General features: G+C 39.6%; 1 protein-coding gene across 8 annotated transcripts in view; it reads left to right on the top strand.

The window, feature by feature from the left end:
- Nucleotides 1-23,975, top strand: part of ZSWIM8 (zinc finger SWIM-type containing 8) — an 83,741-nt gene that overhangs the window by 20,930 nt on the left and 38,836 nt on the right. For all 8 annotated transcript variants that reach the window (XM_048059996.2, XM_048059995.2, XM_048059999.2 and 5 more), the window contains exons 2-9: nucleotides 9,371-9,524; nucleotides 10,717-10,811; nucleotides 16,143-16,315; nucleotides 18,087-18,194; nucleotides 20,844-20,925; nucleotides 21,893-22,013; nucleotides 22,376-22,577; nucleotides 23,459-23,634. In XM_048059996.2, coding sequence (XP_047915953.1) covers nucleotides 9,371-9,524; nucleotides 10,717-10,811; nucleotides 16,143-16,315; nucleotides 18,087-18,194; nucleotides 20,844-20,925; nucleotides 21,893-22,013; nucleotides 22,376-22,577; nucleotides 23,459-23,634 — 1,111 coding nt within the window. The remainder of the gene's footprint in view (nucleotides 1-9,370; nucleotides 9,525-10,716; nucleotides 10,812-16,142; nucleotides 16,316-18,086; nucleotides 18,195-20,843; nucleotides 20,926-21,892; nucleotides 22,014-22,375; nucleotides 22,578-23,458; nucleotides 23,635-23,975) is intronic.

The raw sequence follows: 23,975 nt of genomic DNA, 5'->3' as shown, positions 1-23,975 counted from the left end.
GGAGCTTCTTGTGTCCATTCAATTGTCCAGGTCTGACATTGCAGGGTCTCGGTTCAGTCTTGGGGTCTGAATTGCCCCATCTGTGGGTTGACTATATAGCACAGCTTCATCACCCCTTGGCTTGCCAGTTTGTGTTTCTTCTCTGGTATTTGGGGCAAGAAGTTACACTCTTTGTGCTTGTTCAGTCTTGGGCATGTCTGCTGAGCTGCCATGAGAACACCAATTTGCTCCAATTGTGCTGGAGCAATCTGTGATGTGTGTGTGTGCGTGTCCACTATGAACTGCCCAGAGACCAGCTGTCTGGTTCCAAAAGGTCATTATAATGCAGAGTGTGGTGATTTTTTGAGGGAAATGACTTCCTAATTGTAAGAATCACCATACAAGCCTGAAAGAGGGCATCTTGAGTGAGATTTTTCTTTTTTATCTAATGTGCTTTATTAGATAGTCTATTCTAAGCACAGGTCTAGCTAATATTTCTTTTACTACGTATTATAGCTTTATAGCTGCTCCAGCAGTTTGCCTGTGAGCCTTTACAATGGAATTTTCTCAAGCGGTTCAATTTAGTTTAAACGTTTTTATCTTAAATCCTCTCTCCCCCAGCTTTGGCACATTTTGGCATAGGTTTTTAAAGGTGAATAATGCTATTGTTTGTTCTCTCTCTGTCTTCTGTATGTTTAAAACTGTTAGTTATTTTGTTTGCATCGTGTTGTAAGTATTTAGTTTCTTTTCTGGAGCTTGGTGGTTGTGGTTGAGTATTTCATATTTCACAAAGTCTTGCTGGCAAAGAGTAGAGTGGCTGCAATACCTCTTCAACTCTGATGGAGAAGAACTCTTCCTTTATGTCTTTGAAAACATAGCTGCTACATTTGTGACTGCGTCATGAAGCTTCCATTTAACTGTGCTTAGGTAATTTACTCCAAAGATCATTATCCCAAGACTATTCCAGGATGCTCTTAATATTCCACTATTTGTATGTATGCTGTACTACTGTATTATGGATGTGCTGCATTTTTTGATAGTATGACCTGAAGTTTGGGAAATTGTACAGGACAGGTATTGGCTTCCTGTCTCACAAGTCTGTGCTTGAAAGCCACAAACCAGCAAGCTGACAGAAATGTACCCTTACTGCTTCCGTGGGCTGCAAGTACATTAGTTCAAGGCTTATGAAGATCTTCCCTTTCCGATGACTTTACAGGGCTGGGATCTGCCTGGGCACAATGCTGATGTGGCAGAAAACTGAGTGGTGGTGGTGTGTTTGTGACTCATTGAGATTGTTCTGCTCATAACTGAATGCCTCTTCTTTGGAAAGAGAACTAAAGTAACGGGGCCTTGTGGAAGGAGCTTTGGATGAGAAATGCTTTTGAAGGAAGAGAATATATCCTATTTTCAGGCATTTGCAGTGTACCGTGTGTTTTATCCTCAGTTCAGAGGTGAATTTTGATTATTTTTAAAAAAACATATATCCTGGTTTTTGTAGGATATTGATTATGCAGCAAAATGGAAGAATAATAAGGAAAGAAGTATAAGTAATGGCCTAAATGCCTTGGGTCTAATCTTTATTCAAAATGAAGAGTAAATTTTTAATTTCAATGGTCATGTTTCATTCTGCAGTGTTCACCTTGGGAAACTGTGCAAAGCATTCAGCTTAGAGTATTACAGAGTTCAAGACAGGCAGAGTTTTCTGATATTTGTTGCAACGTTGGAGACAGAAAGGAATATATTGATTTCACATGTACTTCTTAAAGATATCAACACTGAGAATAAATTTTTAGAAAGGAAAAAAGGGAGATTAAAGTAAAACCAACAGCAGAATTTTGGAAAGAAATGTACAGAAAACAGTAAGAAAACAAACATTTTTGAAGAGGTTTGATTTACGTATGTTATAGTTAAATGCAAGGCTTGTTCTGCTGCCTGTATTTGAGAGTTCTCAGCACTTTTTTTGGTTTCAAGGGGTATAAGAGAGAATATGTAACTGCCTTAAGTCAAGGGGCACTTTACTGATATGTATATCTGCTTGATTTATTTTAGTTAAATGCCTAAGTGGCATTCCACAGTGGCAGATTTATCTTTCTACATAGCAAATCCTGTAAAAAGGAATGTAATGTTTACCATTTTTTTAAATGAGGTTTGTAAAACAAGTTTTGTGACAGCCCTGCACACACCTCCTTCACTGGTCAATATTGCACTCTGCTTTTTTCCTGATAGTTTTTCTGTTCTTCTCATTTTCACTTTTGATAACAGAAGTTCCTCACTCCATTTTCCCCATCTCCTTGTTCTATCTATAGTTGGATTACTTTGTTCCACTGTGTTACATTTTGGACTGAGGCCAATGGTGGAGGTGAGAGGAAATGTGAGATGTGGGCTAGGGATAGCTATAAAATCAAAGCTGTAGACTGATCTGTCAAAAGATAATGCAGCCTAAGATGTCTTACAATGTAGTTTACTTGTTCTGCTAAGAAATGCCACCCCGTTTTCTTTAAGGTATATGTAAAAAGACAATGAGTCTTGTCTTTGCACTGTCTTATGTCATACTGTGAGATTTGTTCACTTGTGTTTGTATTTATTCACTTGTATGTATAGTTTATTTTTAGGGTCATGTGTCAACTGGAAGTAACCCAATGGAAATAATGTAATTAGATAACATTCAGTGCTTGGCCAAGTTGGATTTGTTTCAGTTCCATTTGATAACTCCTTTGTATTCTCTTTGGCCCTATTTTGCTGATTATTCAAGCAGTTTATTCTCTCTCTCTTTGTCATGCAAACTCTACTATTGTACTGAAGAAAACGTAGCTTAGTTGGAACATGATCTGTTTTTATGAAGAAGTGTTGGCTGCAATTCCTACAGCCAACCCTATACTAGGAAAAGTTAAGCAATGTAGCACACCTATGTCAGTAAGTCCTGCTGGCACAGAATTTGCTTCCACTGGTGAAAATGCATGTGTGTGTGAATAGCTTGCATTAGCTGTTTTGGGGCTCGGTTTGGTTTGGTTTGGTTTGTTGTGTGTTTTGTTGTTGGTTTTGTTTTGTTGTTGCTGTTATTTACCCTGCAGGAATAATTATAGCTATTATAAAACTGTGATAAAAATCAACCCTGTAATTCACATGAAACAGTAGCAAAAAGGGTGGGATGGTTCTCATGTAAGCTGTGTGTTTCACGTGACAATAGATGGGTGGGACGTAATTTATTCAGAAATGGTTTAGATGTGTTTGGTTCTGCCTCTCAGATAGGATGTACAGATTAGATGATTTCTCAAGTTCTCTTCTAGACCTGGGCTTTGGGTTTTGCTAGTCGTTTAATGTGTAGGTCAGAATTGATGAGGGTTGCCTATGTTTCCAAGACTTGAAGAGTTTCCTTTGTTCTGCTTGGGCGATCATGTTTGCTTCCCAAGAGGAAGCAGAGACTCTTGCTATTGTGCTTCACAGTTTAAAATAGTCTTCTCCCTCAGATCTATTGTTCAAGTTTGTAAACGTTCTGTTGCATCTTTGATTTCATTGCTGTATAATTTTTACATTCTTTGCAATCTTCTTTGATGTCTTTATCATTGTATTCTGAGTGCATGCTTTCTCCTTTTCTTTGCTAGCAGACTTTAATTTTTTGTTCTTGCCCAAAATGTATTTATGTAGTACTTGAGAGTACCTTTTGTCTGTCTTATTGATAATAACCTTTGATACAAGCAGGTGTGAATTCACCAATAGTAGATTTGTGTATCTAGAGATAAACTTTTGGAAAACATTTTGTTTAGGACTCAAAAGAAAGTCAGAGTCTAATTTAAGCACTTAGCTGGGGCTGTCCAGCTGACTTCACAGGAGGCCTAATCATGTGCTAGATAAGTGTCTCTCTCACCTTAGGGACTCCCCCCTTGAAACTAAGGGCAGTTTAACTTTGTAATTTTAGTATTCACCTTATGTGCCAGCTTAGCTACTGTGAATTCGGCCATCCTTAAAGTATCATTGAAAATTTATTTTCTACTTTTCAGTTATCTCCTACCCTTTGTTTTCCATGGCTCTTTTCCTTATAGAAAATTAACCATTTTAGGCAGATTCATGGCCTTACATATAAGACTATTGCTTTTTAGATTATTTTTCCCCAACAGGTGTTACTGCTTTCACCTGTTTCTGAAGAGGTCTAAATTGTGTGCTCTGAATGTCTGAAAGCACAATGAAGCAATAGTTATGATTGTTAATTGACTGCTGTCTTCTGCAGATTACTACTAACACAGTACAGCTGAAAAAGCTGAGGTCAATGCAAAGTCAACCAGTTACCTTAGTTCACTGTGTAAATCTGTTAAAGTCAGGGGCTGACTTGCACTGGAGCAGATGAGGAGGTCTCTGGTTGTCTGGTCCATTGACTCTTCTGTGAAAATCAGGATCTTCACCTCCCAAAGCACAATGTTTAATTCTTTGGTCATATGCAAGGCCATCCTTAGAAGAAAAGAGGCTTGCTTAGATTTTAGTTCTTTTTTCTTTTTTTTCCCCCACTGTTGATTTCCATGGCGGCATCTGAATTTTTCTTCTTGATTACGTTTCTAAAAGATTAATACTTAAGTGTGTTTGGCATCTGGTATAGTGTACATTGTCTCATCTGTTTTGGTCTTACTGTTTGTGACTGAGTCTACCCATCATAGCACTCTAAAATATTTTATTTCAAATCCATTCTCTGATGTTTATAAATGGTTATACTCCAGTATTATGATTTGTTCCAAAATGCTTCAATATTCTGTATTTTCACACACAACTCTTAAGTCGTTTTATTTCCTACACTCCGTCTTCTTTTCCCACTTGTCCTTTTCACTTAATATAGCAGAAGTGTTTGACAAGGAAGAGAAAAGCTCTGAAAGTCATGTGCTACCTGTGCCGGGATGTCTGGTACCACCCCCAGTATCTTTCTTACAGAGTAAATTCAACAGACTCCTCAAATAGGGCTGACTTCCATACAGTTATGGTGGATTTTTTTTGTCCCAAAGTCATTGTCATCCATGATCAATTTAAGACTACAATGGCAAGGGGTTTTGCAGCCATGTAAGTTTGTGAGCTGACACAATGCTGCTGAAGTGACTCATCTTCGTCAGTAAAACTACAATTTCTTCTCATAGTATGAAATCTTGGTAGATGATGCAGAAGAACAGGGGACGCTGGCTAGAGTGGTTCCTGGGAAGTTATTTCCTCCAAAGGAGCCTTTTGCTAATATATCATGTGATTGTGAGAGGGAGGCAGGGATCTGTGGGGAAAAGTGGCAGCTGGAAGCAGGGTCCTGCTGGTGTCAGGACTGTTTATCCAGCCTACTCCCTGCTGGTGTCTGAAAAGCACTTGAGAAAAGATGAGGGTTGGAAGTACACCATGTAGTACATAAATTGCTCTAATGATGGTTATTCAGTCTTGACTTCCCTTTTTGGGGTGAGGTACCCTGTGGGCAGGGAATGGACATAGCCTGCAACAGCAAGAAATCACTGTGGGGTTCTCGTGATGAGGTTGAGTACTACTGCCTTATTGACAGAAAGGTCCTGAAAATTGTTAGATCAGGGGCTACAAAGTTGTCTGATTCATCAGAAAGCATGAGTTTCTTATGTGTACTAGCAATCTCTCTTTCTCACTTGGAATACAGATGTTTTTTCAGGAGAGGTAATTTCAGTAATGGTTGTCAAAGTATTTTTCTTGAGCTAGTTTAGATTGAAAGAGAACAGCCATGCTGTGTAATGAAGCGAGTGGAGGGTAATTGCAGTGATTGTACTAGTGCTCCTGGTACTACTGTTCCTCTGCTAGCACTTCTGAGACCTAGTAACTGATTGTATGCAGGTCCTAGTCCATTGGAACTATAAAGAAAAGTATTTTTAAGAGTAAGGCATACTGATAGAATAATAAGCAGAATGCTTTTGCTTTGCTGTTTTTCTGTCAACCCAGTTTGACTTTAGCATTTCTAATCTGACCTTCACAATCTACAGCAAATAGCTGTAAAAAGGAACACCATCCACTTGTAGTCATACAACTCTTTGAAAAAATGCACAGGCATTTCACCTGATACTGAAGTCTTTTTTTTTTGCAATTGTTATACCTTTGTGGACAGAGGTCATGTAGGCGTTATCTATTTTTTAGTACTGTGTAATGAAAGACTTGGATAAAGTGCCTCTATACAAAAAGTGTGGTTAAACCCACAAAAACTACCTCTCCTTTCATTGCTCGGAGTTATTTCAAGTATTAATGTGCCTCAGTTTGCACCTTCTGTTGTATCTACTACTACTGCAGTAACAGCAATGATATTTAAGGTGATTGTGTTGTACTAATTAAAAATAGTAATTATTTTACTGACCTGCGTTGGCTGTCAAAAGTGGAAATGAGATGACTTTTCCACCATATCTTGTTTATCTCCTTGCTGCAAAGAAAGGAATAATCCACTTTACCATCACTGTTCATTTTACAATCTGCTGCTCTCACATTTATGGATGGGATTATAGCATGGTAAAACAGAGGCTCCATCTATAATGTAGAATAAAAATCACTGGCAACGGAGAAACAATGCTGTGAAGGTAAAAGACTGACTCTATCTGTGAGAAGGGAATGCTGCCTAATGAATCTAATTTCACTGCAATCAAAAAATCATAAAAGTGGATTTTTGAAAACTGTATGTTCTTTCCATATTTATGTAATCCTACTATTTGATAGGTCTGTTCAGTACTGGGGGAGATGCTGACTGTTTTGCTGCATGTATGCATTTTCAAAGCCTTCTCCCTTCCTCTCTGGTTCACAGCTGCTCTGGCTGGAGGGCGTCTCTGGGCAGTGGGTGAGAAAGCATTGCCGACATCAGGGCTGCAGCTCTCCCTGGATATGTTGCTTGGAGGCGAGTGGAGAGGGGAAGCTGAGGGACAGATTGGTTTACATGCTGGCTTCTAGGGGTGGGTAAGAAGCTGGTTAGGGAGGTGAAGAGATGTAACACTGAATACCTGAAACTCAATTAATTAGGCTTTTGGCAACAGGGTTGGGAAGCCAGGGAACCAAGGCTGCTGTAGGACAGGAGGTGATCTCAGTAAAGCAGTGAGGTCCTTGCAGGTAGTGCAATAACCAGTAACACCAATTCAAGCAGCACGAGGAACAAACAAGAGGAGATATAATACTTGTCTCAGTCTCAGAGCTATGATGTTATTGGCATAAGGAAAACTTAGTGGGAAGAGTCCTGTGACTGGTTTGTTATGATACGTGGTTACAGGCTTTTCAGAAGGGACAGGCAGGGCAGGCAAGGCAGGGGCTAGCGCTGTGTATAATGGAGGGGCTTGCAGCTGGCAATGGCACGGTTGAAAGCCTGTGGGAAAGGATTAAGGGACAAGCAAATAAAGTGGATGTTGTTGTGGAAGTCTTCAATAGGCCACCCAGCCAGGATGATGACGCCAATAAATTAATCACAAAGGAACTAAGAGATGAGATACCTCTAGATTTACCACCCTTGTTCTTATGGATGACTTCAGCTGGCCAGATGTGAACTGGGAATATCACACAGATGATAAAAACAGGTCCAGGAGATTCCTAAAACACCTTGGTGATAGCTTCTTGGTACAGGTGCTAAGGGAGCTGACTAGGAAAGGGGCCCTCCTAGATCTGTTGCTTGTTAACAGAGAGGGTCTGGTGGGTGAAGTGGCGATATGCAGCCATCTTGTCCATAGTGACCATGCGGTAGTTGAGTTTAAAATCTTTGGTGATACGAGGCAGAGCCCTGAGCTGGAGGACCGTGACTATGGGAACAGTAAAATCCCAGTCAATACTAAACTTGTGGGGAATTTGCTGCTCTAGGTGGATGCACGTAAGTCTATGGGGCCCGATGGGACTCATCCCAGTTTACTCAGAGAGCTGGCTGATGTCGTGTCTTGGGAATCTGGAGAGGTCCCAGTCAACTGGAAGCTGGCAAACATTGTTCCAGTTTACAAGAAGGGCATGAAAGAAGACCCCGATAATTACAGGCCTGTCAGTATCACTTCTGTGCCTGGTAAAGTTATGGAGAAAGTTATTCTGGAAGTTACTAAAAAATGCCTGAAAGATAATGCAGTCATTGGTCACAGCCAACATGTGTTCATGTGGGGAAAAGTCCTGTTTAATGAACTAAATTTCCTTCACGTTTTTTAATTTCCTTTAAGATAAGATTACCCATATAGTACTTAGAGGGCAAGACGTATGAGAAGCAACTGAGGGCCCTTGGTTTGTTCAGCCCCGAGCAGAGCAGGCTGAGGGGAGGCCTCATGGCGGCCTGCAGCTCCCTCACGAGGGGAGCGGAGGAGAAGGCACTGAGTCTCTGGGGACAGCGACAGGACCTGAGGGAACGGCATGGAGCTGGGACAGGGGAGGGTCAGGCTGGGTGTTAGGGAAAGGTTCTTCACCCAGAGGGTGGTCGGGCACTGGGACAGGCTTCCCAGGGCAGTGGTCAAGGCACCAAGCCTGACAGAGTTCAAGCAGCATTTGGACATTACTCTCAAACACATGGTTTGATTTTTGGGTGGTGCTGTGTGGAGCCAGGAGTTGGACTCCATGATCCTTGTGGCTCCCTTCCAACTCAGGATACTCTATGATTCTATGAACATAAGCCTGGTGTTTCATTATAGAGTGTAATGTAGTTCAGAGCAAAGCAGAAACATAGTGTTCCCTTAGCCTCATGATAAGAAATCTTTATCTGTGCTTAAAAATGTGAAAAGTAATTTGGTAGAAAGAGCATGATGAATTTTATTTATAGAAGGCTCTTATGCCCTTAGTTAAGATCCTCAGAAGTTCACTGTAGTCAGCAGTGTACAAACGTGAATTCCCAGTTGCTTTTGTAAAGAACTTGAAATATAAAGACAGATAGATGAAAGGTAGAGGAGAGGGGAAGAAAACAATTTTTTTTTTTAAATGAAAGCCTTGCAAACTGCAAAATCCTGAAGGTAACCAAAAAGTCAATACTAAGGTTCCTGGACAATCTTTCCATTGCTCTCTTGTGCATATACATTGTACTAGTTCTTCTCTGTGTAATCACGTGGTGTTCACAGGATGTTGGCTGCCATATTGTAAAATATATGAAGTATTTGCTTACCACAGGTCTTACTAAATGGTTTTAGCTTTGTCAGGAGACAAAGTTTGAGTTACCAACATCCACTGTATAGGCTAGTGCAGCTCTCCTGATGAAGGACTGGATATTCAGGAATGGGTTCCTACCTGTGCCTTGTAGGGGCTGAAAACAAACATAGAGTTGGGAGGCAGTTCTTCAGAAAACTTCTGTGCTGCATTTTACTGTATTATCAAAATTGGTATTTGGTGAGATAAGAGAGGAAGTGGAAGAGCTGCCTGCTCTGATCTCTTTAGCCTCTGTTGAGTTTAGTTCCCTCAGTGGTTAATTGCATTTTGTTTCTTGTCTTGCCAGATGGGCTGGTGATCCCATTGGTGGAACTGTCTGCAAAACAGGTTGCATTTCACATTCCATTCGAGGTTGTGGAGAAAGTTTATCCTCCAGTGCCTGAGCAACTGCAGCTTCGGATCGCCTTCTGGAGTTTCCCTGAAAATGAGGAAGATATTAGGTAATGCATACTGTTTCTGCTTCATTGTCTTATGGAAAAATTCTATTCACTAGAGGAGAATTACTGTCCATTTAATGTCCTGTATGATCACGGCTCCTGCTGTTGGTATATGCATTTTGTAAAATGTGGATGGGTTAATGTGGGATATGCCATGATACGGATTTTTACTGTGGGGTGAGCTGCTCTGCCTGTCTCCCAGGAAGAAAATATGCATGTGCATGTTCTGTGTGTAAACGATAGCAGTTTAAATGCACACTTTAGTTTGCTTGACAAAAACCTGTTTGTAAAGTTTTGTCCTTTCCTAAGTCTTATGTAGTGTTCTGTCCAGTTTGAATGTGTTTCTTGAATTAGAACTTAACTGAGCTCAGAAATGGTTGGGGAGGGATATCTCAATATGCTGTGCAAGCTTTTTATTGGTGTAAGTAGGAGAATAGGAATTTGCTGAGTACGTCAGTGGTTAGAGTGAATATAGCCAGGGAGATGACCATATTTCTTATGTTTCTACATAAATTGGTTGAGCATGTAGTCAAGAACTCTGTTATTAGATCTTTTAGATCTTTTAGCAGTGTATTTTGCCTGAAGTTTTTTTTTTTTTTTTTTACTATAGGATGCCTACCTGTGTAAATGTGCATCCATAATTCTGTGGGAAAGTATGGTATTATAGTCTTTTAGAAAGAATCATCCTGATAATTCTTAGATTCTTTCGCCTAACATTCTGGTATCAGGTGGGGGGGGTGGTGTCAGAAGTGCTGACACATAAAGAGTTATGAAGATCACCTGTGACGGACTAGAGCAAGCCAGGTGTTGGTTGTACATGCTTGTTATTCTGATGAGCACAGGTGTAAAAATCTCACATGATCATGTGGGTAACTCATCTAGAAGTAGGAATTTTACTTTTGCCTGCTAACATTGGACCTTGAAGTGATTTTAGGTTGTGAATGTATTTGTATTCCAGAGTCTTTAGGCTGAAATTACTAAAAATGTCAGGGGCTGTATGCAAACCCACTTAGGAAGAGACTAATGATTTTTATGGTTGAAACGTAATGGAGAAATGGCAGAAAAGAGCTAGATTTCATCTTAAAGATGAAGATAGTAAATATTTGTCTAAAGCTAGGTTAGAAATGCAAAAGGATAGTAATGTGAAGTTTCTCAAAAACAGTTGATCTTTGTATGTTATGTTTATCTCTTACAGATTGTACTCATGTTTGGCAAATGGCAGTGCAGATGAGTTCCAGCGAGGGGAACAGCTTTTCCGGGTGAGGGCAGTCAAAGACCCTCTCCAGATAGGTGAGAACTCTGCAGCTCCACGTCTCAATATATTTAAGATTCCCCAAACCATATCTGCAGTGATATGACCATGTCTCAAAACTAGCTTTTTTGGTATCCTAGACCCTGTGCTACATGTATTTTTGTAATGTCTTGAGCTAAATAGTATGTTTATTTCAGCATCAATCAACTCAACTGTAAAATTGAGTGAAAAGACAGAAATGCCCTAAAAATTAGATCCTTAATCTGTCTCAGCATTTTGGGAAAAACTTTATAGAATGCTTTTGTCTCTATAATGCTTAAATTTCTCATTAATAAAGAGAACTTGGCTTTCTGGTAGTCTGATCCAATTAATGCCTTGCCTAACATGTATGTATGGCAGAGGTGAAGTTTGCAAGTCTTAAATATTATTCTTATACCAAAAGAATTGTATTTATAATACAGCTACTCTTGTGGTACTAAGGCAGAAGGAAAACCCTGTTGCTGGATAGTGGGTTTTATACCTTCTCACTTACCTTGCTCATTTTACATTTTACAGTTATGAAAACTAATTTTATCTTAAACAAGGAACTGGACTCTGGATTTTTCATGAAATCCTTTGAAGTGAGTAATAATGTTGAGTTAGTTTTTGTAGTGACAGCTGTAAGACAGAAGGGCTTATGTGAAATAAGGACATTAGTGTATCAAGGTGGGTCATGCCAGCTCAATGCAGATGTATTGTTTTTCTGCAAGTATAAGCTTCAAAATTAGGTTATTAATTATCATGTAGGAATTGGTTATATGAAGAAAAATGGTAATATAAAAAGATGCATAATGTTAAGGATGGAAGTCCCTGTATTTTCCTGTGATAAGAGATGGAGACTTCTATGGGCCTATTCTATCTCTGGTACCAGTAATACCTAAATCTTGGTGATCAATGGAATGAATAAATTTGGTAAAGAACCCTTAAAAGGTATAAAAGGGACTCATGCTATAAAAGTTGGGGGAGAAGGAGGCAGTCATTGGTACATGCAAATTGCAAGAGATTTATAAACAGTTTTCTGAATATGGAGTAAAGCTTCTGAAAGAATTTTGTCTAGGCTGTTGCCTACTCTAATAACGATAGCAGGCATCTTGGGAATGGAAGCAAAGTACTTCCTCATACATAAGGTATATTGAAGTTGTCAGTGAGACCAGATAGTAATTTTGGATCATCAACAAAACTGAGCTAAATAGAATAAAATTGAATTTTGCCTACATAGACCTCCGATGTCAAGACTGAGATGCTGCTAGAGGCCTTTAAGGCTGAAGTTCAGGAAGACAAATGTTTAAGAGAGACAAAATGAGTTACAATGAAACTGGCAGAAATTCAGTAATTCCTGGGACTTTGATAGTGGAAAAGAGCAAAATATTTAATACACAGTGCTAAGACTGTGGTTAAAACCTGTTTCAGTAATAAATTAAAATTGAAAGGAGGTATAGAAAAACTTAAATGAGCAAAGTCTGGGAATGCTAGTTTAAAACCTATGCTTGGGGGAGGAGGAAAGGAGTAGGAAAAAGAGGAGGTGGTGAATGACACAGGGGAGGAACTTCTTGACCATGCATACAGCAACTGAACTTCTTAACAAAGGATTGTGTGTGGAAGGGAAGGAAGTAACTTTGTTTAAATAGTAGCATTGTTTCCTCCTTGGGAGGGGAACTTTGTCTAAGGAATAATTTTTTTCTCTGAATAGCAGCTCAGAAGAGGGGCAGTACATGTGGGGTGAATGTCAGTTCACTTGTTTACTCTAAATGGTTTTACAGTGTGTGGTTGCAGTTTTGAGTTCCATATATTGACAAACATGAAAATAAATGTAAGAAAATGAAGCAACTTTTTGAGAGGGGATTTGATTCTGGGGGGAGTCAGCAGTGTATTGTGACATTATGATCAGTAGGACAAAGGTTGGAATGTGCTTTGTGCTCTTCTGTCTGTGGTGGTTTCACTCTGATGGGCAGCTAAACTTCACCACAACTGCTGTCTTGCTCCCCTTCCTCAAAGGAAGAGAGGGAGAAAATATGATAGGAGAGGGCTCAAGGACTGCGATAAAGACAGGGAGATTTCTCACCAGTTACTGTCACAGGCAAAACAGACTACATGTAAGGAGATAATTCTTAATAGGCAATAACTAAAAGCAAGCTAAAAACATGTGCCCCCCCCCCCATATCTACCCTCTTCTATCTCCTATCCCAGGCAGTGCAGATGAATGGGGCTGCGGTCAGTCTATAACACTTCATCGGCTGCTCCTTCATGGTCACTCTCTGCCCCTGCTGCAGCATGGGGTCCCTCCCATGGGATGCCATCCTTTCCAAACTGATCCTGTGTGGGCTTCCCACAGGCTGCAGCTCTTCAAGAGCTGCTCTAATATGGGTCCATACCATGGGGTCCATCTTTTGGAAACAGATTGCTCCAGAAAGAGTCTCCCCAGCTCCCATAGAGCTGTCAATTCAACAACTCCTACCAGATCCCCTGCTCATGCGTGGGCTCCTCTCCACAGGCTGCAGCTCCGGCCCAGGGAGCTGGGGAGCAAAAACAAGGCATCTGTGTTTCATGGGACCTAGTCTGGGCAGCAGTTGATTTTTTTTAGCATTTCTGTTTGATCAAACCATGTGTCTTAATTGAGTATCAGGGGCGATAGTATGCTGCTACCTCTTCTTCACTGTGATAAGACCTGCTTCGTGAGTGCAGTAGATTGCGTGTAGTGCATCCTAGCCAAATATCCTCTGAAGTGTTGGTACTGGCTGCTTGACAAATTTGGTCTATGCATAGGTTAACTGTTGGACTTGGTGATCACAGAGGTCTTTTCCAACCCAAATGATTCTATAAGTAGTAAATCTCATGCTTGTAAGAAGTCTAAGATGCACTTTATGTGTAGAAGCCTAAATGCTTTCACAGAAGCGCTAATCTTGCTCTGTGCAGAGAATTTAAGAAAAATGGTAGCGAGACTCGTGACAAAGCAATTCCTCTGGCCTGCAGCCCATTTGTGAGGTCTCCTGGAGCGGAGCTAGCCAAGAATAGAAATAAATACATCTCATTTTTTTTTGGTGGGCTACATGCAGTTGTAGAATGAGTGCTACTGGTACACTTAGTTTTAAAAAATGTATGGCTATACATGGAGTAGATAAGCTGGTACCAGGTAGTGAGTGCAGGGGGTAAATGGGAGGGAAGAACACTCCTTGGTCTTGTGACCTCCGTGGGGTAACTGGGTCAGTAAGCTCATGGTGCAGTGAGTGTGATTCTTGTCTTCACGTTTAAGCAGGCAAGTAACAGCTGCAATCTGCAAGTAGTTGCAGTTTCACTGTAAACAAGTACAGTTTGATGGCCATTTCTTTAAACAGGAGTTTTGGGTTAGGGAGTCCAGAATGGTCTCCCTGCACTGTCACCGTTTCAGTCTCTGCAGGTTCAGACTTTTATAAGCTGTGCAGTGGACTGAATTGTGGTATTAGTTTCCTGTACCATCCCACAAGCAGTTGTTCAGTACAGCAAGATGGCAGTGCAGAGGAATCAGACGGATTTGCTTGAATTGGCAGTGCCAGTAGCGGATGTGTTCATTAAGCTACAGTTTGAGTTGAAGCTTGTGATATGTCATGCTGAAGCCCTTAAGTTTTCTTTCTCTCTCTTTATACTAGTTCTTCCCTCTTTGCCTTTTATCAGTTAACTGTCTTCATATACAAATAAAAAAAGTCACGGTAGGAGCTTGAGAAGAGTGCATAACTGTGACCCACTCTTCTCTAACACCTTTAGAATACTTCTTTTTCTCGGTGAAATAGAATTGCTTCAATTACAATTTGTGAAGTGCCTAATTTGCTTTTGTGAAAATTAGGGCATTTTGGCATTAGTCTGAGATGCTTCTAGTATACCAGAAGGACTAGCTGAACTGTTTGGGTTCTATTATCCAAGTGTGGAATATAAAATAGAACTGTAGCTAGTAATAAGCAGTGCAGTAATTTTGTGGTGATGCCTTCTTTTGTTTTGATTCTGTTCCAATTGCTAAAATGGCTGAAGAATTTGGATGGCATTATGTGTACTAATCAAAATAATCACCCACATCAGGAAGAGGATTTTAATTCTGGTTAACGGGAGAAATAGAAAGGTTAAGTAAGGTAAGAGCAAGTTTGTATTGGCATGAGGATTGTATTTTGAGGAGGAAATACTGCACATTGTTTTAAATGAGATTTAGTAGGTCACATGCATTCTTGAACACCATCGTTATAATAATCTCACAATATCATAATAAAAGTTTAGTAGTGTGGGTTTATAACGTACTTGCCTGTGCTGATGATGGAGAAACTGTTTCAATCACCTGTCACAAGCCATATTTTTTCACTTAAAGTAGATTGTTGAACTGAATTTTGGTTGCGGCTTTGATACCCTTTGTGCTTTCCATGCTGCATTAAAACTGAATTTAAGACTAGCATAAAGGTTCTGAGCCTGATATTCGTTGCTATAAATGATGATTAACTGGTGATTGGAACCCTAAAGACAAACAGAATATTCATGCTCCTGATGGCCTTTTCCTGGTTGTAATATGTGTGCCTTTGAATAATCTTTATCTGCAGAGGAAGCCTCATTTTGAGTGCAACTGGTAGGCACTGTACATGAGGTTATGTGAAGCCAAGTCTTGTTAAAAGTGTTTTGTTATCCTGCCTGAGAGGAGATTCATAATTTGTGTGTTTGATCACAAACAAACGAGGCTGGATTCTTTTAAGTGTTATTTTTGAGAATTTCCTTTTTCAGTGATTTTAGTCTAAGCAAGTGTTTGTTTGTTTTCTGAGTACAGGGTTTATAAAAGTGGGATTTTGCAAAATTTCAAATAGGTATATAATTTGTGAGAAATTGGTAGCCCATGAAGCCATAACTTGATAGTAAGTGTTCAGATATAAGTGCTGCCTTCTTTAGTTCACTGCAGAATTGTGAAAATTAATAGAGTGGGAACTAATTCTGAAGAAGTCACCTAACCTGTTCTTTTGCACTGTTGCTAGAGTTCATTAACGTAGAAATCATGCCTAAAATATGTATAGTCTGACTTTGACCCCATGATCAAAAAGTCCCACTTTTCAGTGCTGGCTTTATCCAGTCCTGCTTTTCTTTGTAAAATTTAAATTTAATATATTAAAATCTGGTAATTTTAAACCTTTTACAATGTGTTTTGCCTCTCTGCTAATACTCTACCACAGCTGATTGGTAAGAAAGAAGTGCTAGAGATTCTAACTTGTAGGTATCATTGCTAGACATAGAGTTTCGCTGTTTAAATGCCACATACCTAAATTTCCATGCTCTATGAATCTGTCTTCCAGGCACCAGCATAGTAACTTTGGACTTTTGAATTTTAACAGGTTTCCATCTGAGCGCCACTGTGATACCCCCACAGATGGTGCCGCCCAAAGGTGCATACAATGTGGCAGTGATGTTTGACCGATGCAGGATCACGTCATGCAGCTGTACCTGCGGAGCTGGGGCCAAGTGGTGTGCTCATGTCGTGGCGCTCTGCCTCTTCCGGATACACAATGTAGGCCTTTAAATACACTTCTGCTCTCCCCTAGGCATCCTCTTCTCTGAGTTTCTTGTCATTACCATTTTATGCAGCATGCACTCTCTTTAGGGAAATTGTTTTTGGCACTCCTTTTGGTTACAGATTGTGCAAATGTGCACTCACAGTTGCAGTCTGCAGTGTGAATTGACTGGGGCTCTAAACTGCAGAATGTCCTTTGATAATGTGCAAATTGCTAAGAGTAGATGCAGAGTCCTTTTTGGACCCTTCCTGTTTCTCTTTTAAATGCAACAATTATTCATTCTTTCTTCAGTTCTGCAGGAGTGGAAGGTCACCGATACTTATTTTTTTATTAAAAGTCTTGGTAAATGTGGGATTTGAAAGCTCTTTCTTGAGGTTGTTTGATCATTGAGAGTGCAGAAGAAAAGTCATTTTGATCACAGTTGGCCTTTATGTTCACCAGTTCACTTAAACACATAGTGAGACAGATAAGTGTCATTTTTACTTGTAGATTTCAAACAGTACTTTTATAATTTTGCTTGACTGCTAGCATTCTGCATGGCCTTGTATAGAGTGAAAAGTAGGTACTTCTTGTCCCAGGGACTCCAGGTGAAAACAGGTGGAATCAACATGAGACATACAAGTTGAGGGTTCAGACTTGCATACAGATTTATTTCTTCAGTCTTTAGGAAGCAATGAGAAATATATCTTAAGGAAGGATTAAGCTTGGATGATTGAAGGAAACAGAAGATTCTCTGCTGTCATGGAACCTTTTATATCTAATATGGTTATTTATGATTAATTCCAGATTCTTAAATGAGTGCTGATAACCTCCTGAAGCTTGTTTACATTTCACACTGGACAATCATAATAGGATTAAATTATACTCGGGTGTAGTCTCATTCAAATATCAATATACTTTTTGTACTTAGAGCAGGAGAATTAGCAAAAAAAAAAAGGTTCTGCTTTGAAAGACTTTCATTGTAAAAAGTGAATATTAAAAGTGAGGATAGGAAACAAATCCTAAATTACACTATCTACATTCAGAAAGTTTGGATCTTCTGTAAGACAGAAATCACCCTTTCCCCCCTGTCCTTTCTTCCACCTGAAAGTGACAGTGAAATCATTTTCATGTTTGTGTATACTGACTGCTGACACTAGTGAGATACAAGCCAAGGGATATTGCTCTGGGTAGACAAATCAATATCAGAAGCATCTTTATTACCAAAGTGCTCTCTCCTGCTTCCAGCTTAAATTTTATGTGGGTTTCATTTGGGTACTTTTTATTCTGTATATTGAAAAAGGTTAAGAAACTAGTATTCATTTTATGATCTATTGTTTTAAGACATGGAGAAGAAGTGATTTTAAGATTGAAGTCAAAATCTCAAATGAGATAAATGAGGCAGTTGTGATTCTGTGAAACAGTCCCCTACAGAGCGGGTTGCTTTGCCAGAAGCTTAAAGAATAATGTCCTGTTTTAGAGGTTTGTTTGTGAAATTCCTGCTGGTATTTGTGCAATTGCTAGCAACAACAGATCTTAAGCACAGCTGTTAAAGCAGTTTCCTTGACAAGAAGCTCTTAAAAACAGTTTTGATAAAACCTAGACAGCTTATTTGCATCTTTTCTGCAACACTTCACATAATTACAGGGGGAAAAAAATTGTCCGTCAAGACCAAGCATGATATGCATCAACATAGCCACTGTTTGTGACACTTTATCCACTCACTGGGCACAGGTTCATTATGTCTGACCTGGTAATGACAGTTTATATCTCCTTTTCTTTCTTCAGGCATCTGCGGTATGCTTACGAGCACCTGTTTCTGAGTCCTTGTCTCGGCTACAAAGAGACCAATTGCAAAAATTTGCTCAGTACCTAATCAGTGAACTTCCACAACAGGTAAATCGGGACGATCAATAGGACTGTTTTTTTTTTTTGTTAAATTCAGTTATCATTATTTTGGGTGAATTTATGTGATGTCTTTCGTTGCAAGATCACCAGTTATGCTATTTGATTGTGAGTTGCTGGAAAAGCTTTTAGTTCTTACCCTTTTCAAGCTTGCCGTTCTATTATTTGACAATTGTCTGTTGTCAAGTAAAAGATTAAAAGTGTCTTAAAAGAAGAAAGAAGAGCGATATCTATTCGTATTAGCATAAATATGCACTTAGCTTGTGGAAGCAAAGTTCAAACCCAGTAAAATAAAGCAAAGTTGTGAAAAACTTTGGTCAGAATAAAACAGGTTATTCCTTTTTGTGTTTTGTGGTTGGATAAATGGAGAAGACTACATAGGGGATGCACTGTATATACATACCCTAGGTAGGTACTTTCTAATGTACCCAAATGGTGACCTTTTGACTTTGCCCAATGCAGCCTCTTGTTGATTCAAAAGAATCATTTGGGTTATGCAAAGTAATAGACATGACGTTTTGTTAGTCAAAGACAAAATCTGCTTTATTATTCCTTAAATATCTATGCAATTCAAGGTCAGGTCACTTCCATAATCTGCCTAAAATGCTAGCTCAAATTGCATAAAAATACCCAAGTAACTGCAAAATGTTTGCTTTAAGATTAAGAATATAAAGATTTGGCAACTTTTTATGATGGCTCAGTCAAATAAGGCTGAGAAACACTGGCCTACATGAGTATCTGTCACATTTCAGTAGTGTGTGTATTAATTAGGTCTAAGACTTACAATACTGTCAGTGTGTGCCTAAAATTTATATTATGATGGTGTTCCTGGGACACTAAGATATTCTACTGCTAAAACATCCCCTAACTTTCCTACAGAAATAGTAATCTTCTTATGAGAGGAAATAGAGAGATCATATAATATGAAAATGATTAAAAAACCAAACAAACTGTTTTTTGTTGCTCAAATTTAAACACCAACAGTGTGCGCTTCTTGCTTCGTTACATAAAAGACAAAGCTTTTCTTCCCTCCTTAAGATCTGAAAGTCATATGTCACTAGTCTGTTTGAAAAGGAGGGTTTTAAAAGGTCAGTAGTGGTACTACTAGTTTCCTGAGTATCATGTGACTTGCTTGTGTGATATAATGCTTTCATATATTCTGTCTGCTCCTTTTTGCAAGGTTTATTTCTCCTTTCATGTGTACCAGCTGTGCATCCAGGAACATCTGGACAATTTAATTATTTCTATCTTTCCAGATGACCATAGGATCATCATAGCCATCATAGAATGGCTTGAGTTGAAAGTGACCTTAAAGATCATCTATTTCCAATCCTTCTGTCTTAGGCAGGGATGCCACCCACTAGGTCAGGTTGGCAAGGGCCCCATCCAAACTGACCTTGAACACCTCCAGGGATGGGGCATCCACAACTTCTCTGGGCAACCTGTTCCAGTGCCTCACCACCCTCTGAGTAAAGGATTTCTTCCTTATATCTAAACTAAATCTACCCTCATTTAGTTTAAAGCCATTACTCCTTGTCCTATCACTACACTCCCTGACAAAGGGTACCTCCCCAACTTTCGTGTAGGCCCCCTTTGGGTATTGGAAGGCCTATATTCTGTTTTGTAGAAATGTAAAATATCCTTCTGAAATGTTTTCTTCTGTCTGTTTGGATGAGTCCATGTTATTTGCAAATATAAAGGTGTACTGAATATTCCTTGCTTTACAATAAGTGTGATCTTTAACCGCAGTTGTTGTGCAGAGAGAGGTGGGGGATTATCAGATGTTCTACTGCAAGTCATTTAAATACTAACTATTTTATATGCCCAACCTGTTGTTAGTGTGCATGATAAGGACTAAACGGATCTAAGGTCTCTCAGCCCAGACTTAGACTGAAAGTGAGGGAAGAACAGTTTTCTGCTATGCATTTTTCTTTCAATAAGGCCAAATTATGTGTATGTCTACTCAGGATTTTGCTGTCAGGTGTGACCTTTCTCTGCTTATGCTATGAACTGGCCAGAATCTATGACAGCATTCATTTAGTGCTGAGATTTTATTAGTTTACTGCTGAGCCAGAGTTAAAATATGTATGGTCTCTGTGCTAAAGGCATAGTAAATGAGCTAAAGTCTGTCTGAAAAGTTATGTATAGATGTAACTTACAGTTTGTTCCTCTGTTCCTAATAGTGGAAATAGTGGAATAATTATTTTTAGTGAAATGAATTTTGGAACAAGAAATACAGAACATTCAAAGTGCAGGAAAATGGTGACTGCAACTACAGTCACTTCCATGTCTCCCAAAACTGGCTGCAGTAGCACAGTCTGTTGTCTCCTCCTCAAGAAATGAGAAAGGAACTAATAACCTACAATGCTTTTGTTTACCTCTTAGGGTGTGAGCATAGAGAGGAAGTCTTGCATACAGGTTTGCTTTGAGAAAGGAGAGAAGGAATTCTAACAGCTAGTTTGCCGTTGGATTATCTTTAGCACCCTCTACCGTCCTTTCTGAAAACATGAATGTGTATTTGATACTTCTGATGTGTGAGTCCTTCAGTTAGGAAAATCCAGGCAAATATTTGGCTGCATATATTGGGGTAAGAAACACTATGTATATTGTGTATATTTAAAGTTTCCTTCACGTTTGCAGATTCTTCCAACTGCTCAGCGCTTGCTCGATGAGCTGTTATCTTCTCAGTCCACTGCCATCAACACAGTGTGTGGAGCCCCAGGTAACCTTGATATATGTTATTTCAGTAATCTATGTCAAAGATAGGAAGCAGATATATTTCCATTGCTTTGAGTTTTTGAAATGATAAGTTACAAAGTATCTGGGATTGCAGGTGGAGGTCAAAGTAAAAGGGAAAAGTACAAGCATGCATGTGGTGCAGCTACCAGAAATTGTTAGTATGATGGACTCCTTGGGGTATATTCAGGGGAAGGGAGCATCAGGCAATGCACCTTTTCTAACAGAAGATTTTTCTGTTTGATGCTGGTTGGAGTGAACCTCTCCAACCTGCTACTTGAAACAAGATTATTGGCAACTCTCAAATGGGTTAGCTGTGTCTTGGGCTAACTTAGCCAAGTCTTGGTTACCAGGGAAGTTATAGAGTATTGCTGTTTTAGTACTGCATTACCCTTATGGTCAAGATTTTTTTCCTGATATCCAATGTAAGCACCCCATTTTTATTGTCTTGCACTGCTAATAAGAGTTTGTGTGTGTTTGTGACTCCAAGTAGTTGTAGGCTATTAATGATAATCCTTCACCCTTTTTTTCTTAGTCAAAACACTCCCAAGCCACTCCTCGTAGATCAGTGTTCCATTCCCCTCACTGTTTTTGTATCCCTCTGCTATATCCTGTCTGGTTTCTCAGTATCATTCCTGGACTGGAAGATTCAAAACTGGATACAGTATTTCAGGCGTAACTTTAGCAGTGACAAACAGAGGGGGATAGAATAAGTTCATTGAATGGCTAGCTGTGCTTTTTTTAAATGGGAGTCATGTCTCCTGTTTAAGTGTTGCCAGTTGTTCAGGTAATGTAATGATAACATTTTGAGATATTTCTGAATAGTGAGTTCTGCAAGGGGTGAAATAAACTGAGTAACACTGCTTGCATGCTCCCCGTAATCTCTGTGGTTGGGCACCAGAGGAAAATCTCTTCAAAATCTGCAAAACCTGTGTATGTGTTCTTGTGTCAAGATCCCACTGCTGGACCCTCTGCATCAGATCAAAGCACTTGGTACTTAGATGAATCTACTCTGAGTGACAATATAAAGAAAACCCTTCATAAATTCTGTGGACCCTCGCCTGTTGTTTTCAGGTAAATCGTTTCCTACTGAAGGGAAAATGTAATATTCATGTAATCTGTACGCTTATTCACTGTATAGTATGTACCGTTACATGATTCCATGACATGAATGATGCTTAGTTTCGAGGTACCTTTCCTGGATTGTATTTTTGCATCGCTTGTCCAATGTTACTTCAGTAGAGCACATTGTATTTGCACAGTACCTTACTTGTGTGGTTTTCTCAGTCTCATTATGTGTCGTCTCTTCTAAGTTATGCATGGCTGTCCCATTTAAGATGCAAATATACTTTTGGATATAGCATATACTCAGGATTTTGTGTGGCTTTGCTTGATTTCATTTTTTTCTCATCCTTGCACTTCTGTTTTATCCACAGTGATGTGAATTCGATGTATCTCTCTTCCACGGAGCCACCAGCTGCTGCTGAGTGGGCCTGTCTCCTGCGTCCCCTGCGAGGAAGGGAGCCCGAGGGAATCTGGAACCTGCTTTCTATCGTGCGGGAGATGTTTAAGAGACGGGACAGCAATGCTGCTCCTTTGCTGGAGATTCTGACTGACCAGTGTCTCAACTATGAACAGGTATCTGAGCCTCTTTGCTATGGAGGAAAAAATTCTGGGGAACCAGGCTGAATCAGTGACTGATCCCATGTCTGTACAATCCATCTCTAAATAACTTTTTTGTTAACAGCCTATGTTCATTATGGGCATATGTTGCTCCACGCTTAATTTATGTTGTAGCTTGCTCTTGTGCTGATTCAGTGTTGTCCCAGCAACATTGTATCCCCGAAATACGTCAACCCTTTTAACACGAATATATGGAGTCTGAACTGTTTTGTTCAGCAAATTTGTTTTGATTTCTGGCCAGTCAAGGTGATCTATTGTAATGATTTTTTTCCTAAGCAAGTACATCACATATGAGCTGTCATTTTTATAAAGCCTAAAGAAATGTGTTGGGTGATAGAACCTCAGGTTCTTTGGTTATTGTTGTAGAAAATATATTTTGATGGGTCTAAGTAGTGATTTTTTGATAATTTTTTAATTAATATTAGGAAAAATGTTTTCTTTGGCAGTTTAGGACACTGATCTCACTCTAATATAAAATGCAGTGCACGTTTCCTTATTACCTTGTCACATACTTCAACTTTGAGCAGGAGAAAGGAAATGCTTCATTTATCACATTTGTTCACTTTTTCCCTCCAGGTGTGAAGGCCTCTAGCAAGAGAACCTCCTGCGAGTGTTTTGTTTTGTTCTGTGGGCATGTGCCTTCCAAACAGAAAAAAAAATTGAGGCCCTTAGTTCTCACAAACCAATACAGCTTTAATGCTCTCAGCTATTTTGAAGTCAAATCAAAACATGGTACTAACTTCAGCTTCTGTTTCCTTGTGGGTATTGTAGTTAAGTGAGAGCAAGGAGTGGGATGTTAACCACAACACAGCTCCACTGAACGTTTTCTTCTGCAGATAACCGGCTGGTGGTACAGTGTGAGAACATCTGCATCACACAGCAGTGCTAGCGGCCACACCGGGCGCAGCAATGGCCAGTCAGAAGTAGCTGCTCATGCCTGTGCGAGTATGTGTGATGAGATGGTGGTTCTTTGGAGGCTGGCTGTCCTAGACCCAACTATTAGTCCACAGAGGTGAGTACCAAAGTCAGGTAATCTAATGGGAGCTAGAACTCTTTAACCAACGGACAGAAACCTCTCGTTTATTTTTGTCGTGTGCAAACACACTCAGGAGTTTTTTCCTGTAGATGACCTGTGTTTATATCATTACCTCGTTGACTGTTCAACCATTACCCAGTCTGTTTGGAGCATGTGCTATGTAAGGCTGAAGAGCATTGTAATTGCCTTTAACTTTAATTGCTTTTGCTGCTTACCTTTAGCAACGTCATGTAGTGTGAATAATTTGTTGTTTTCTGGGAGTTTTGCTTCACACATGGGTGTATGTCTGCATTTCAGTGTCCCAGTGGAGAACATTT

Source organism: Anser cygnoides, chromosome 7 (assembly GCF_040182565.1).
Source record: "Anser cygnoides isolate HZ-2024a breed goose chromosome 7, Taihu_goose_T2T_genome, whole genome shotgun sequence".
In the NCBI taxonomy this organism is placed as follows: Eukaryota; Metazoa; Chordata; class Aves; order Anseriformes; family Anatidae; genus Anser; species Anser cygnoides.
Note: the sequence above shows the minus strand (reverse complement) of the source record. Positions and strands in the feature narration are given on the sequence as shown.